General features: G+C 39.0%; 2 protein-coding genes across 5 annotated transcripts in view; one reads left to right on the top strand and one right to left on the bottom strand.

Annotated features, from left to right (window-relative positions):
- Nucleotides 1-205: 205 nt before the first annotated feature.
- On the top strand, nucleotides 206-9190 carry LOC125071538 (transketolase). Its single transcript, XM_047681848.1, has 12 exons — nucleotides 206-411; nucleotides 1416-1533; nucleotides 2580-2797; nucleotides 2947-3097; nucleotides 4253-4480; nucleotides 4556-4743; nucleotides 4904-5099; nucleotides 6478-6626; nucleotides 6751-6868; nucleotides 6945-7056; nucleotides 7291-7410; nucleotides 8486-9190. The coding sequence occupies exons 1-12, from the start codon at nucleotides 314-316 to the stop codon at nucleotides 8653-8655; spliced, it is 1866 nt and encodes a 621-aa protein (XP_047537804.1). The 5' UTR covers nucleotides 206-313; the 3' UTR covers nucleotides 8656-9190.
- The window catches only part of LOC125071537, a 31003-nt gene continuing 28009 nt past the window's right edge, over nucleotides 9045-12038 (bottom strand). For all 4 annotated transcript variants that reach the window (XM_047681844.1, XM_047681845.1, XM_047681846.1 and 1 more), the window contains exon 3: nucleotides 9045-12014. In XM_047681844.1, coding sequence (XP_047537800.1) covers nucleotides 10055-12014 — 1960 coding nt within the window. In that variant the 3' untranslated portion in view covers nucleotides 9045-10054. The remainder of the gene's footprint in view (nucleotides 12015-12038) is intronic.

Genomic DNA, 12038 nt, shown 5'->3' with positions numbered 1-12038 from the left:
TATATTATTACTATCTTTTATATCCATCGATAAATGACTTTTTTCTGTTCATCTACCAAGTTGTGAAAACATTATATTTATAATACAAAAATATATAACCACAAGGCTGTAAAACAAGTATCCAAGCCATACTACGATTAAAAACAATTACCGGCATTATTTGACATTGACAATGACAATTCACTATTAAAATTATTCCAGCAATCCATTTTGATTTTCCATTCCTACGGCCCACACTAACCGCGTGCTTGGCGTGTGACCGGTAGATAAGAACTTGTTGTTAAACTTTTTTTTGTTAGTAACTTTGTTTAAAATGAAGGGCGACAAAAATGTGGACATTCAAAACCTTAAGGATATGGCTAATAAGCTAAGGATCGACAGTATAGTTGCAACAAACGCTTCGAAATCCGGGTAAGTAATAACCTCAATTATATTTTGCCGCTTCATCGAAGGTCATAAGAAGGTTATTAAATGTTAAAGCTTATTGGAATCTGACTGCTTCTTATCTTATTTGCGAAATTCAAATATTGAAACATCTTATAACACTTTAGATTAATTATCTTTATAAATAATTATTGCACGTTCGGCCCCCTGCATAGAAGTCAATTGGAATACAATTTCAAAGTTTAAACATTCTTACATTCAAGATGATGAGTGCTGCATAAATACAACTTGTACTTAACTAATAATTCCTGAGTATAAAGTTAACTTTATAATTACTGCTGCCTGATGTTTTAAGTATGAAAACTTGAATTAAAGACTTAAAAAACAATTTTTAAATTAGAGGAATATAATTATTCATCATATTATTATTTATAAGTCATATTATAAAGAAAAAAAAATGTATATGTCATGATTATGGTATGCCTTTAGTTTTGAAATTAAATGACAAATGGTAATTTTTTTAATGTATTATACCAAAAAATATATACTCATCAACATAGACCATAACATACCACATCACAGTAGGTCACCACAGTCCACAAGCTTTATATTTCATTTTCCAATTAAATACTCCATAAATTGATTACTCATTGTTAACTTATTAATCAAATTTTTTGACAATTAACAAGAATGATTTAATTATATTTCAATTACTGTGTTCAATAAATTGTTATTGCATAACAATTTATTGTTACCAATGATTAAGTATATTTTTGCTTGGAAAATCCTTTTTTATTTATGTTAGAGGATAAATAATATGAATGTTTATCCTTAAAGTTCATCTATGTTACTAAACAATAGAATTCTGTCCTTAAAACTCACTTAGGGATTAATTATAGAATTATAATCGATATGCTACTAATAGCAAGCATCTCCTTAACCAATAATACTAATGTATACTTCACTGAGACATGATAACAGGCTGAGGAATTTAATTGAATCAAGTAATAATTTTGTCCATTGCCCTCCAGTCACCCCACATCATGCGCTTCAATGGCAGAGATCATGTCGGTGCTGTTCTTCCACACAATGAAGTACAAGATATCAGCACCTCGCGATCCCTCCTCCGACAGATTTATACTTTCCAAAGTAAGTATTAAAAGACTGGAGTCATCACTCGGAATCAACCCAAATAAGATTATGTAGTATTATATAGACATACAAAAGTGATTTTGTTTGTTAAGCTTTTGCAAAATTTCATGATTGTTTAAAATGTAATTATGCAACTGATCATCTTCTAATTTTGCATACATATTGTCAGGGTACAGAAAGTGGTGCCTCTTCCCTAGAAGGCAAAGCCACTGGTGGAAAGAAGTTAATTATAATTGTTAATATTATTTTACAAATATATTAGAATATGATATTAAGATATATGAAATACTACCACTTGGCGTTAGGGCTTTATGCAAGCCCATCTTAGTAGGTATCAGCAACATTTCAAATATACTGCCAAACAGCTATACTTATATTGTGTCCTGGCTTGGAAGATGAGTAAGCCAGTGTAACAATGGGCACAAGCGGCATAACATCTCTGTTTCAAATGTTGGTGGTACATTGTAAGGAATGGTTAATATTTCTTACAGAGCTAATGTCTAGAGGCAGTAGTGACCACTTACTATCAGAAGGCCCATTTACATGTCCACCTAATGATATCATAAAAAAATTATGACAGGATTTATATTTCAAACCAACTAAAAAATATATATATCTAATTAACTAATCTATATTATAAAGCAAAAGATTTTTTTTAACATTGGGTTATACCACATGTAACATTTGTCATTGAAAAAGGTTATATACACTATATAATACCATGCTACAACCAATGGAGGCAGAGTAGTAAGTTAGTATTTATATGTATATAATTTTACCATGAACTGCTAAGTCATTTGTAACAAAAAATAAAAACTCAGTATTTTTAATAATATCTAAGTGAAAAATAATAATAAATATTTTCATAGTATTATTCGTAGTAGTGGTAGTCAGTAACAAATGACCTTATGATGTAAAAGCAACAGGTTCTATCTAGGCCACTTGTGCTATGCCTTTATATTATATACACTCTAGTTTGTAGTAAGTATGTAGCAAAAAATTGCATGATTGATGACTGAATGTACCTCAATTATTTTCCTCAGGGTCATGCAGCACCAATTCTATATGCAGCGTGGGCAGAAGCTGGTCTCTTCCCACTCGAAGATTTGAAAAACCTTCGCAAAATCGACTCTGATTTAGAAGGTCATCCTACTCCAAGACTGAACTTTATCGATGTAGGCACTGGCTCCCTCGGCCAGGGATTGGCCGTTGCGGCCGGTATGGCGTACGTTGGAAAGTACTTTGACCAGACATCATACAGGTTTGTAAAGAAATGTTCGATAAACTTATTTCGTATCAATAGTATAAAGCATTTTTTAATATATTCCAGCATATATATGCATACTACTATTATATAGTCACATGAACTCAGCCCAGGATAAGAATTTGAATATAATTATTAATTTACAGAGTATACTGCTTGGTGGGAGACGGTGAGGCTGCCGAGGGCAGTGTGTGGGAGGCCCTGCACTTTGCTAGCCACTACAAACTAGACAACTTAGTTGTCATCTTTGATGTCAACCGTCTTGGACAATCTGAGCCCACTTCTCTACAACACCAGGTAACTCCATCTGATAGCAACAGCAAATTAATTTACTAATTAATTCTAATTCATTCATATAAAGATAAAATAATGATGAATTATTAAAATGGTGTCAATTTTTTTTTTCTTATTGTTCATTGTAGTAGTAAGTTTATGCATTGTTACTTATCTGTCCTTGTATTCAGCATGTTTTTGCAATTTATTCTTTATCACAATTATGTCATAATTAATTCCTTAGTTACCAAATCACAGAACGCTGAATGTTATTTAGCAAAATAGCCATCTAAATGAGATATGATGCTAATAATGTTGGCATTAGGTGATCCGTAACACATGCATAGCTTTTCCTCTCAGCTACCTACAGATACAGCGATAAATTGATAAGCCGCGACATTAACCTCTCGACATTTACGTAATGCATGTTATCGCCGTTTGAGTGATTATATTCATACCATTCCCGAGGTTATTTACTTCCTTTGAATTTAAATAGAGTAATGTTTTACAATTCTACATAATTGTATAATCAATACAAAGAGTATGAATACATAAACCAAAGTGGCATTTTACTTTGAGATGCCTCTACAGATATGAAATCTGTAAAGCAAACATAAATTTTCTAATAAGCAGTGTAATCTGCACATGACTCAGAACTTATTCTTTCTCTGCAAAAAAATTACATCATATAATATGTTAATTAAGTGTTTAAGATTCGATCTATATTCGTCCGATAATTATTTATTAGGTAACTTTAAAATAACACAGTTCTAAGAAATATTTAAACTCATGGTAAATGTAATTATTTTAATATATTTCATATGCCTTCACCTATATTATTACTGAATATGTTCATATCATTTTATTAATGATTTTAAATGAGCACTTGTAAAGTCTCAAGTCATTATTTCAGTTTAAAGTGTTTAATACACATGCTAATTTGATATACAATCCATATTCTACGGAAAATTTGACCTGCCGTACTTTTTTGATTAAATCATTTAAGAATAAAAAACTTAACATTTTCTGTTTCTTTTATTGCATTCTTATAAGTACTATCTTTCTGGCATAGTAGTACAATTTGTAATGATGTATAATATTCGATTAAAAACTCTAAACAGGAGTCACAACACACAATATTTATAAATAATGGGATCAACATATCATTGTATTCCATAGATGGACGTCTATGATGCACGACTAAAAGCCTTCGGCCTGCACTCGCTGGTCGTCGACGGACACGACGTCGGCGAACTCATCAAAGCCTTCGACGAAGCCGCCACGGTCTCCGGCAAGCCGACCGCCATCGTCGCCAAGACCTTCAAGGGCAAGGGCTTCCCCGGCATCGAGGACAAGGACAACTGGCACGGCAAGGCTCTGGGCGCAGAGGGAGACAAGATCATCAAGGTAAACTGTCAACTGTTTAGGTACCGACAGAGGCCGACGGCAGTGACGCTCGAGCTCGCTCGGTTGTGGTTGCAGCACCTGCAGGCGCAGATCAAGAACCCGGGCTGGAAGCCGCGCGTGAGCGCGCCGCAGTGCGAGGCGCCGCGCGTGCACGTGGCCGACATCACGCTGTCGGCGCCGCCCGCCTACGAGCGCGGCGCGCGCGTGGCCACGCGCCTCGCCTACGGCACCGCGCTGCGCAAGATCGCCGACACCAACCTCAGGCGAGTACCTATTATAGTGCGTAAGTGCGAGCGCAGACGCAGGCGCACCCCTCTCTGTGGACGCTCCTGTAATCCGATGGGATCCGTGCAGCATCGCTACAAAAAACCCAGTAATCTCCACCGGCTCGACCCTCACCTGACGAGTCGACTGCGCCCGCAGAGTGATAGCGATGGACGGCGACACGAAGAACTCGACGTTCAGCGACAAGCTGCGCAGCGCGTACCCGGAGCGCTACGTGGAGTGCTTCATCGCGGAGCAGACGCTGGTGGGCGTGGCCACGGGCGCCGCGTGCCGCGCGCGCGCCGTCGTCTTCGCGTCCACCTTCGCCGCCTTCTTCACGCGCACCTTCGACCAGGTGCCGCATTTTGTTAACTCTACTCTACTCTACTTTTGCTTCTCCCTTTTCATTTCAGTCCCTTGCCACTATATTTTTTCTTGTATGTCGCCATTTAATTGTAGTCTGTCTGCTAACTTCCATGTCGCTGCACCGTAGTGTAAATATTTCTGGATCTTTATAAATCTTCGTCTATCAACATGCAAAGAAACCAGCACACGTGACTTTCATCCTTAAGATATGAATTTTTCTTTTCCTGTGACGTTTATCCACGATGAAAGTCATTTAATGTATTCTTTGAATTGAAACTGGCCTAAAACTTTTTATCTCATTTCCTCACTAAAACACTTCTCTAGATACTCGCTGACAGTTTCTAGACGATTCTTCCTACCAACCGGCACCGAGACGTTTATCGAAATACAAATGGAAGTTTATGTATTTTTTTGATTGGTGCTAAATCAACTCGCTTGTCGTACTCACCCGGCCGCCGTCGGCCGACGTGGGCAGTAGCATTCGAACAAATTGCTTTGCTCAAACTCTTCTCACTTGTAATGCTACTAACACGGCAAATATTTTTTGCATAGTAAATATGCTCTACTCTATAAATATTTCTGTTTGCTCTCTTGTGGAATTGCATTTATATTTGCTTTACGCTCTGGATTTAATATTTCATATTATTAAAGGTTAATGACAAACTCTTTATTTACTATAAAGGCTACTATATATACACTTACTTATTGTTTTTCAAAAATCTACCTCCAACTTGGAAATAAATACCTCCCCCTGAGACGAACCGGTGAAAGAAACTCAGCGGGTTCTTTAAATCTTATAACAATTGTGTTCATTACAATATCAAAATACATATATTCTTATTTGGAAAGCCCCCCAGGAGATCAATTCATTCCCAAGGACTTTTAATCATTCCATTTCAACGTCATTCAACTTTCTGAATGTGATTTAAATACCATTTTACTTAATGCACAGTCTGAACTATATATAATACATAATCTCTTCAATGTATTGAAAACCGGTAATGCTGGGTTTATTGACAATTTTTTTTATCATCTTTTATAATTTTAAATGGCCTTTGCCCTTTTATAATATATATAATATATAATCTGTAAAATATGATTGTTTCTAAGCAATAGCAAAAAATAAATTAGTATTAATTATATACATATGTAGGTACATATATAAACAATATTAATTAATAAAAATGTAATATAATTTTAGCAATAATATTTGAATTGTTGAGTTAAAATAACATTTATTTGTTTAAAAATATAAAAAAACACAAAGAATTATTATAATATAATCCTGCGGCCCGACTGTTACTCTCATGGTAGTAAACTTCATTGGTCATTAAATAAAAATTTATGTGATACATAATTCTGTTCAGATCCGCATGGGAGCTATCAGTCAGAGCAACATCAACTTAGTGGGGTCTCACTGCGGCGTCAGCATCGGAGAGGACGGACCCTCGCAGATGGGGCTCGAGGACCTCGCCATGTTCAGAGCCGTACCCACCGCGACCATCTTCTACCCCTCGTGAGTACCCGCCTCGAGCAGACTAGGGAAGCGCGTGTCGCCCAGTCGAGCATCACCGCACCGCACCGCAGTTCACACAGAACTATGACCCTAAAAAATAAAAAGGCGGCGCGCGCGTCCGCAGGGACGCCGTGTCGACGGAGCGCGCCGTGGAGCTGGCCGCCAACACGCGCGGCATCTGCTACATCCGCACGTCGCGCCCCGAGACCGACATCCTCTACGCCGCCGGGACCAGCTTCAAGGTACCGCCGCCCGTCCGCCCGCGCACTCGCTCGCGCACTCACTCGCTCACTCGCTCACTGACCGCCCGCGTTGCAGGTGGGCGAGGCCAAGGTGGTGCGCGAGAGCGCCGCCGACAAGGTGCTGCTGGTGGGCGCCGGGGTCACGCTGCACGAGGCGCTGGCCGCCGCCGACCTGCTGCAGAAGGAAGGTCGGTGACGTTCGTTTAATATGTGGCGTGATTTAGTTCCCATTATTACTAAACGCGGTTGCTTGTTTTGTTACATATTCGAAAAAAATACAGTACGCATGTAAAGAAGCACACACCTTTGAGTCGAGTCCGTGAAGAGAGATCTACAAAAAATATCAGATGAATGAAACTATTATTTAAATTACAAATCATACTGATAAGGTATACTGATCGAACGATTGCTTCACGTTTCAGGCATAGAGGCTCGAGTATTGGATCCGTTCACCATTAAGCCCCTGGACGAGGAAGCGATCCGTAAACACACGAAAGCCGTCGGCGGCAGAATTGTGGTGGTCGAGGACCACTACCAAGCCGGTAGGTTACTTGTTATCATGTGCATGGCGCTACATTACTTAATGAAACAGTAAGTTCGACTCTTTAACAATGATCAAAAAGTACATTTGTTAAAAGATGGAAGATTGTTGTTGTAGTTTAAAATTAAATTATTTATTCATAATTTCTCAATAAAGTGTCCTCGGCTTTTAAATGTTACGAAGTATCTTCAGCAAACAATACAATATCACAAATATCTTGAACATATAAAGGAAGATCATTTATATATACTAAAAATAGAAAAGGACCTAAGATTGATCCCTGTGCAACACTCAGTTTTGCAAAGATCCACTCAGAAAACTATTCAACTAATGAAAACTTGCCGAACTACTTGTCTTAAGTATAAAGTAATGCGATCAAGAGCTACATCTTTAACACTACAATATTGTAGTTCGATAAAGGCGTTTCGTGCTCCGCATATTCAAACGCTCTGGTGAAATCATAGAATAGGTCAATTACATTCACATCGTAGATACGTTTAAGAGACACCACTCTCGCACTAGTCCAATCACTGGGACGCGGCGGAGAACCTCTAATGTAGCGTTGCAGAACTATCGATAGTTTATCTCGAAAACTATTCAGGATATTGATAATACTTTCGATAGTATCCTACTGTATCAAGACTTTCGATATTAACGAGAGCTCTTCGGGAGGTAATACTTAGATGACAACGATATTGTCGATAGTATCGATGATTTTGGACTATCGATAGCCAGTGATTGATTGATTCGTTAGTATTGTTTTTTTATTAAAACTATCTTTAATAATTATATTACTATTAATTATATAACTTTTTTAATATTTAGTTTTTCCTCTAATCTAAGAAAAAAAATTTGATAGCAGCAGCGTTGCTAGATTTGGTTCACTCGATCAGGACCACAGATTTAAACATAGTTTCTTGGAATTAATGTACTAATTCTTTTACTCTTTATTGGTGCAAGTTTAATTAAACGTTTTTAAATATAGGCTCACTACTTGGCATACTAAATAACTTATCTCTAGAATGTAATTCTATCGACGATAATATCGAAACTATCGATATGCAACGGGTCCGCAGGCGGGCTGGGCGAGGCCGTGCTGTCGGCGCTGAGCGCGGAGCGGGCGGTGCTGCGGCACCTGTGCGTGCGCGCCGTGCCGCGCTCGGGCGCGCCGGCGCAGCTGCTGCACGCGCACGGGCTGTCGGCGCAGCACGTGGCGGCCGCGGCGCGCGAGCTGCTGCAGCACTAGCGCCGCCGCCGCCGCCGCCGCCGCCGATACATTCCCTAGAAACGAAGTCGAAGCATTCCCGGACATCTCTGTGGTCGAAATGTTCCTCGTCACTCGCTCGTCGGACATCGACCCGACGTTCCTACCGCGGGGACCTCCATTTTTAGAATATATTTTTTTATTCGATGAGCGATCGGAGACGCTCCACAAAAATACTTAAATCCTAGTAGCGAGGTGAGCTGCTCCGTAATAAATCTCGTTTCGTGTTAAATGAGAGGCACGGTTGTTATACATGTTATATTCTATATACACCTCTATGGTAAAGTTGACGTTTTCTATCATTTTATAGTATAGTGTTGAGTGCCTTTATATGTCGCACGGTTTCCGAATGGAATTTTGTGAAGGGTTAGTGTAAGGATAATTTTGTATACTTTTCTATGGCGCACAAAACCGCTGACGTTGATGTTGGAGTTTTATAATAGGGACCAAGTGTTTAAAGTTAACTGGCTACAGGGCTTCCGTTGTTAAATAAATCACAATGTTGTAATCTGGTTAATTTATTGGTTTACATTTTACATTCCTGTTTAATTGCATTTTTTCATAATCACAGAATTATTTGAGTTTTTTTTTCTTAATAAAGTTTATTGAGTACAAAATTGAGTCTTATTTTATAATTAATTAACGAATTTAAACTTATATTTACATTATCAATACAAACTAACAACAGTGACTAGAATAACTCGATTGATTTACATTTAAGATCTTAGTTCAGTTCAAACAATTAAATCCCAAAAAAATATTATATTAAAACATTTTAAATGGATATAAATAACTTGTTCTGAAACAAATCTCACTGGAAACACTCAATTGAATCATAGAGAAACCTACTTCATTGATTTAAAAAGTATATACAGTTTAACATTATTAATTTTGGTAATACAATTTATTTTAAATAGTCCCATTTATTCAGCCTTAAATATAAAATCTTATTTGTACACATTCAAAATAATGTTATAAAACTATGTTAGAGGTTTCAATTGACTAGTTAGTAATCTAGTTAATAAGGCACAGATTAAAACACTAATTATAATTTTAGTGTCTACAACAATCTTTTGGCAACATTTGTCTCCACGAAACATACAGTTAATTCTTCTACAGACACAAATCACTCACTCAACAACAAAACAACAATATATTAAATATTTTAAAGTACACGATTTTCTTATTAAAAATTAATATTCGACGCCGAATTATTAATAAACGTGATAATAATTTTATAAAAATATATGGACGGATATACGAATGAAAACAGATCGAAATTAATAAGTCTCACTATATACCGATGATTTGTTATAAATGCAAGTCAGCTCGCGAAGGGGCTTCAAGTCTTTGGCCTTCTCATCAACCTCTGGCGAGAGCCCTAGGTCCACTCCGCGCCGGCCTCGCCCGGCGGCTGCTCGCTTGGCGGGTCGTTTGTTCTGTCATCTAATTCTCCCGGCAAGTAGTCTTTCCAACTCCTAAAGAGGTATCTCGTAAACTTCCTTAACTGTCTGAACTTGCAGTACGTGGCGCCCTCCGCCGACTGCAGTTGCTGGGTCTGGATCAGAAAGCCCTTTTCTTTAAAAGTTTGTTCCAATTTCTCCCTTTGCAATGTCTTCCTTGACTTTCTTTTTTTTTTGTTCAAGTCATCTTTGAGCGCGGCGTTATTTTGTGGATCGGTTTTGGGTACTGTCGATATCGACGCTACGGATTCAGTGTTTCTTCCTTGGTTCGAGTCTTTTTGTAAGTACTCGTAACCTTTGTTCCCTTTATTGCCCGTCCCACTGTAATACCTGAAGTTCCCTCCGGAGTCCACCGATAGCATCTTCTTCTCTTGCAAGGATGGCTTCGAGCCGCCTGTGAATTTGAATTTACAAATGCTAACTTCTGTAGTCGGGGTTGTGGTACTATTTTTAGCCGGCATTGGAGGAATAAATATTGCTGATCTTTTTCTCTTAACAGGTCCTTGGACGAGTTTAGGCGATGCCCTCTTCTTCGCGAGTTCTGGACTTTTTCTTTCCTCGACTTGTTTTATTACCTTAGGGTCCAGAAGTTCTGATATTTGTTTGAGCACTAATTTATTCTTTCCCTCATCCGGCGACGCATCTGTGGTAGTGCTTTCACTGCCCGGCGTTGAAACTTTATCGCGATCTTCGGGGGGAAACGGAAGCTGCCCAGAAGCTGCTAGCCTTTGGTAATATAACAGTTGGGTCTGTAACGCTAAAGGATGCATGTATATACCTGCATTTGGCCAATATATGTAGCCTGGAAATTTGTCGTCGTCTGGGCTGACTGTAGACTGAACCGGTTCAGATAGAGTCGGGGATATATTCCTCGATTGCCGAGAGAGATCAGGTGAACTGCTAGCCGTTGGGGGCACGTTCGTATTCCGTTGGATAACAGAGATAGCATTAGGTTGTTCACTTTTTAAACTTTCCTGTTCTAAACTGTCTTCTATTTCAGCTTTAACTTCAGGGGTTGTGTAAATGTTGCCAAATTTCTTTTGAATTTGTAACTTTAAATCATGTAGATCTCTTATACATAGGTTGAGAGGTTCGTCGTCGCTATGCAGCGGGCCGGCGGTTGTGGCCGGCGCTTCCGGCATTGGTTCATCGGGACTGCAGAATCGTGGCGGCGAAGGATTCTCTAGACGTCGTTTTTGTTCCTGTGACAGTTTTCTTTCCAGAAGACTTGAAATAATCTTGTTCTGTAAATCTGTCTTTGACGTGTTGTGAGGTGTATTTGTACTCCTAAACGCCGGGCATACATTCCCTTGGTTTAGGCGTTCTTGAGGGGGAGGCTGACCCGGTACAACCGTTCCATAGTTCTCGTAGATTAAATGACAAATATCGGCCTTCTTCGGTTTTCGACCGCGTCGTGGCTTAGAATTGTTTAACGTCATCTCCCCCATATAGGGTAGATCTTCGTACGTCATGATTTTGCTGGGTGTGATAGCAGGAGCCTTCTTTTTCTTCTCCTCCTTATTTCTAGCTGCCATATTCAAAACAGACGCCTGAGGCACGGTCAGCGTTCCAGTCTCCTTCTGAACTCCGGCTAATCTCTGCGCCCAAATTTTGAAAGTCTCATTAGTGAAATTGTTCTCAACGGCCGAGTCTTTTGGTTTTTCTGGGGTTTTCTTCTTATTATTCGCCCTCTGGAGGCTCTGCTCGTAGTGGTCCAAGTATTCCTGGGGCAGCGCTTGGTGGTGGAATTTTAACTTCCACCGGTTTTTCTGCCTGCTCCGCGTGTGCTTCACTTTGGGCGGGTCGGATTTATCGACGTTCCGCTCCTTACTGGCAGAGAGGAGTTGCCGACGTAGAAGCTCCTTATTCTCCGACGAACTGTAACAATATATATAAAATTCA

The sequence above is a fragment of the Vanessa atalanta genome, chromosome 19 (genome assembly GCF_905147765.1).
Source record: "Vanessa atalanta chromosome 19, ilVanAtal1.2, whole genome shotgun sequence".
Classification (NCBI taxonomy): domain Eukaryota; kingdom Metazoa; phylum Arthropoda; class Insecta; order Lepidoptera; family Nymphalidae; genus Vanessa; species Vanessa atalanta.
Note: the sequence above shows the minus strand (reverse complement) of the source record. Positions and strands in the feature narration are given on the sequence as shown.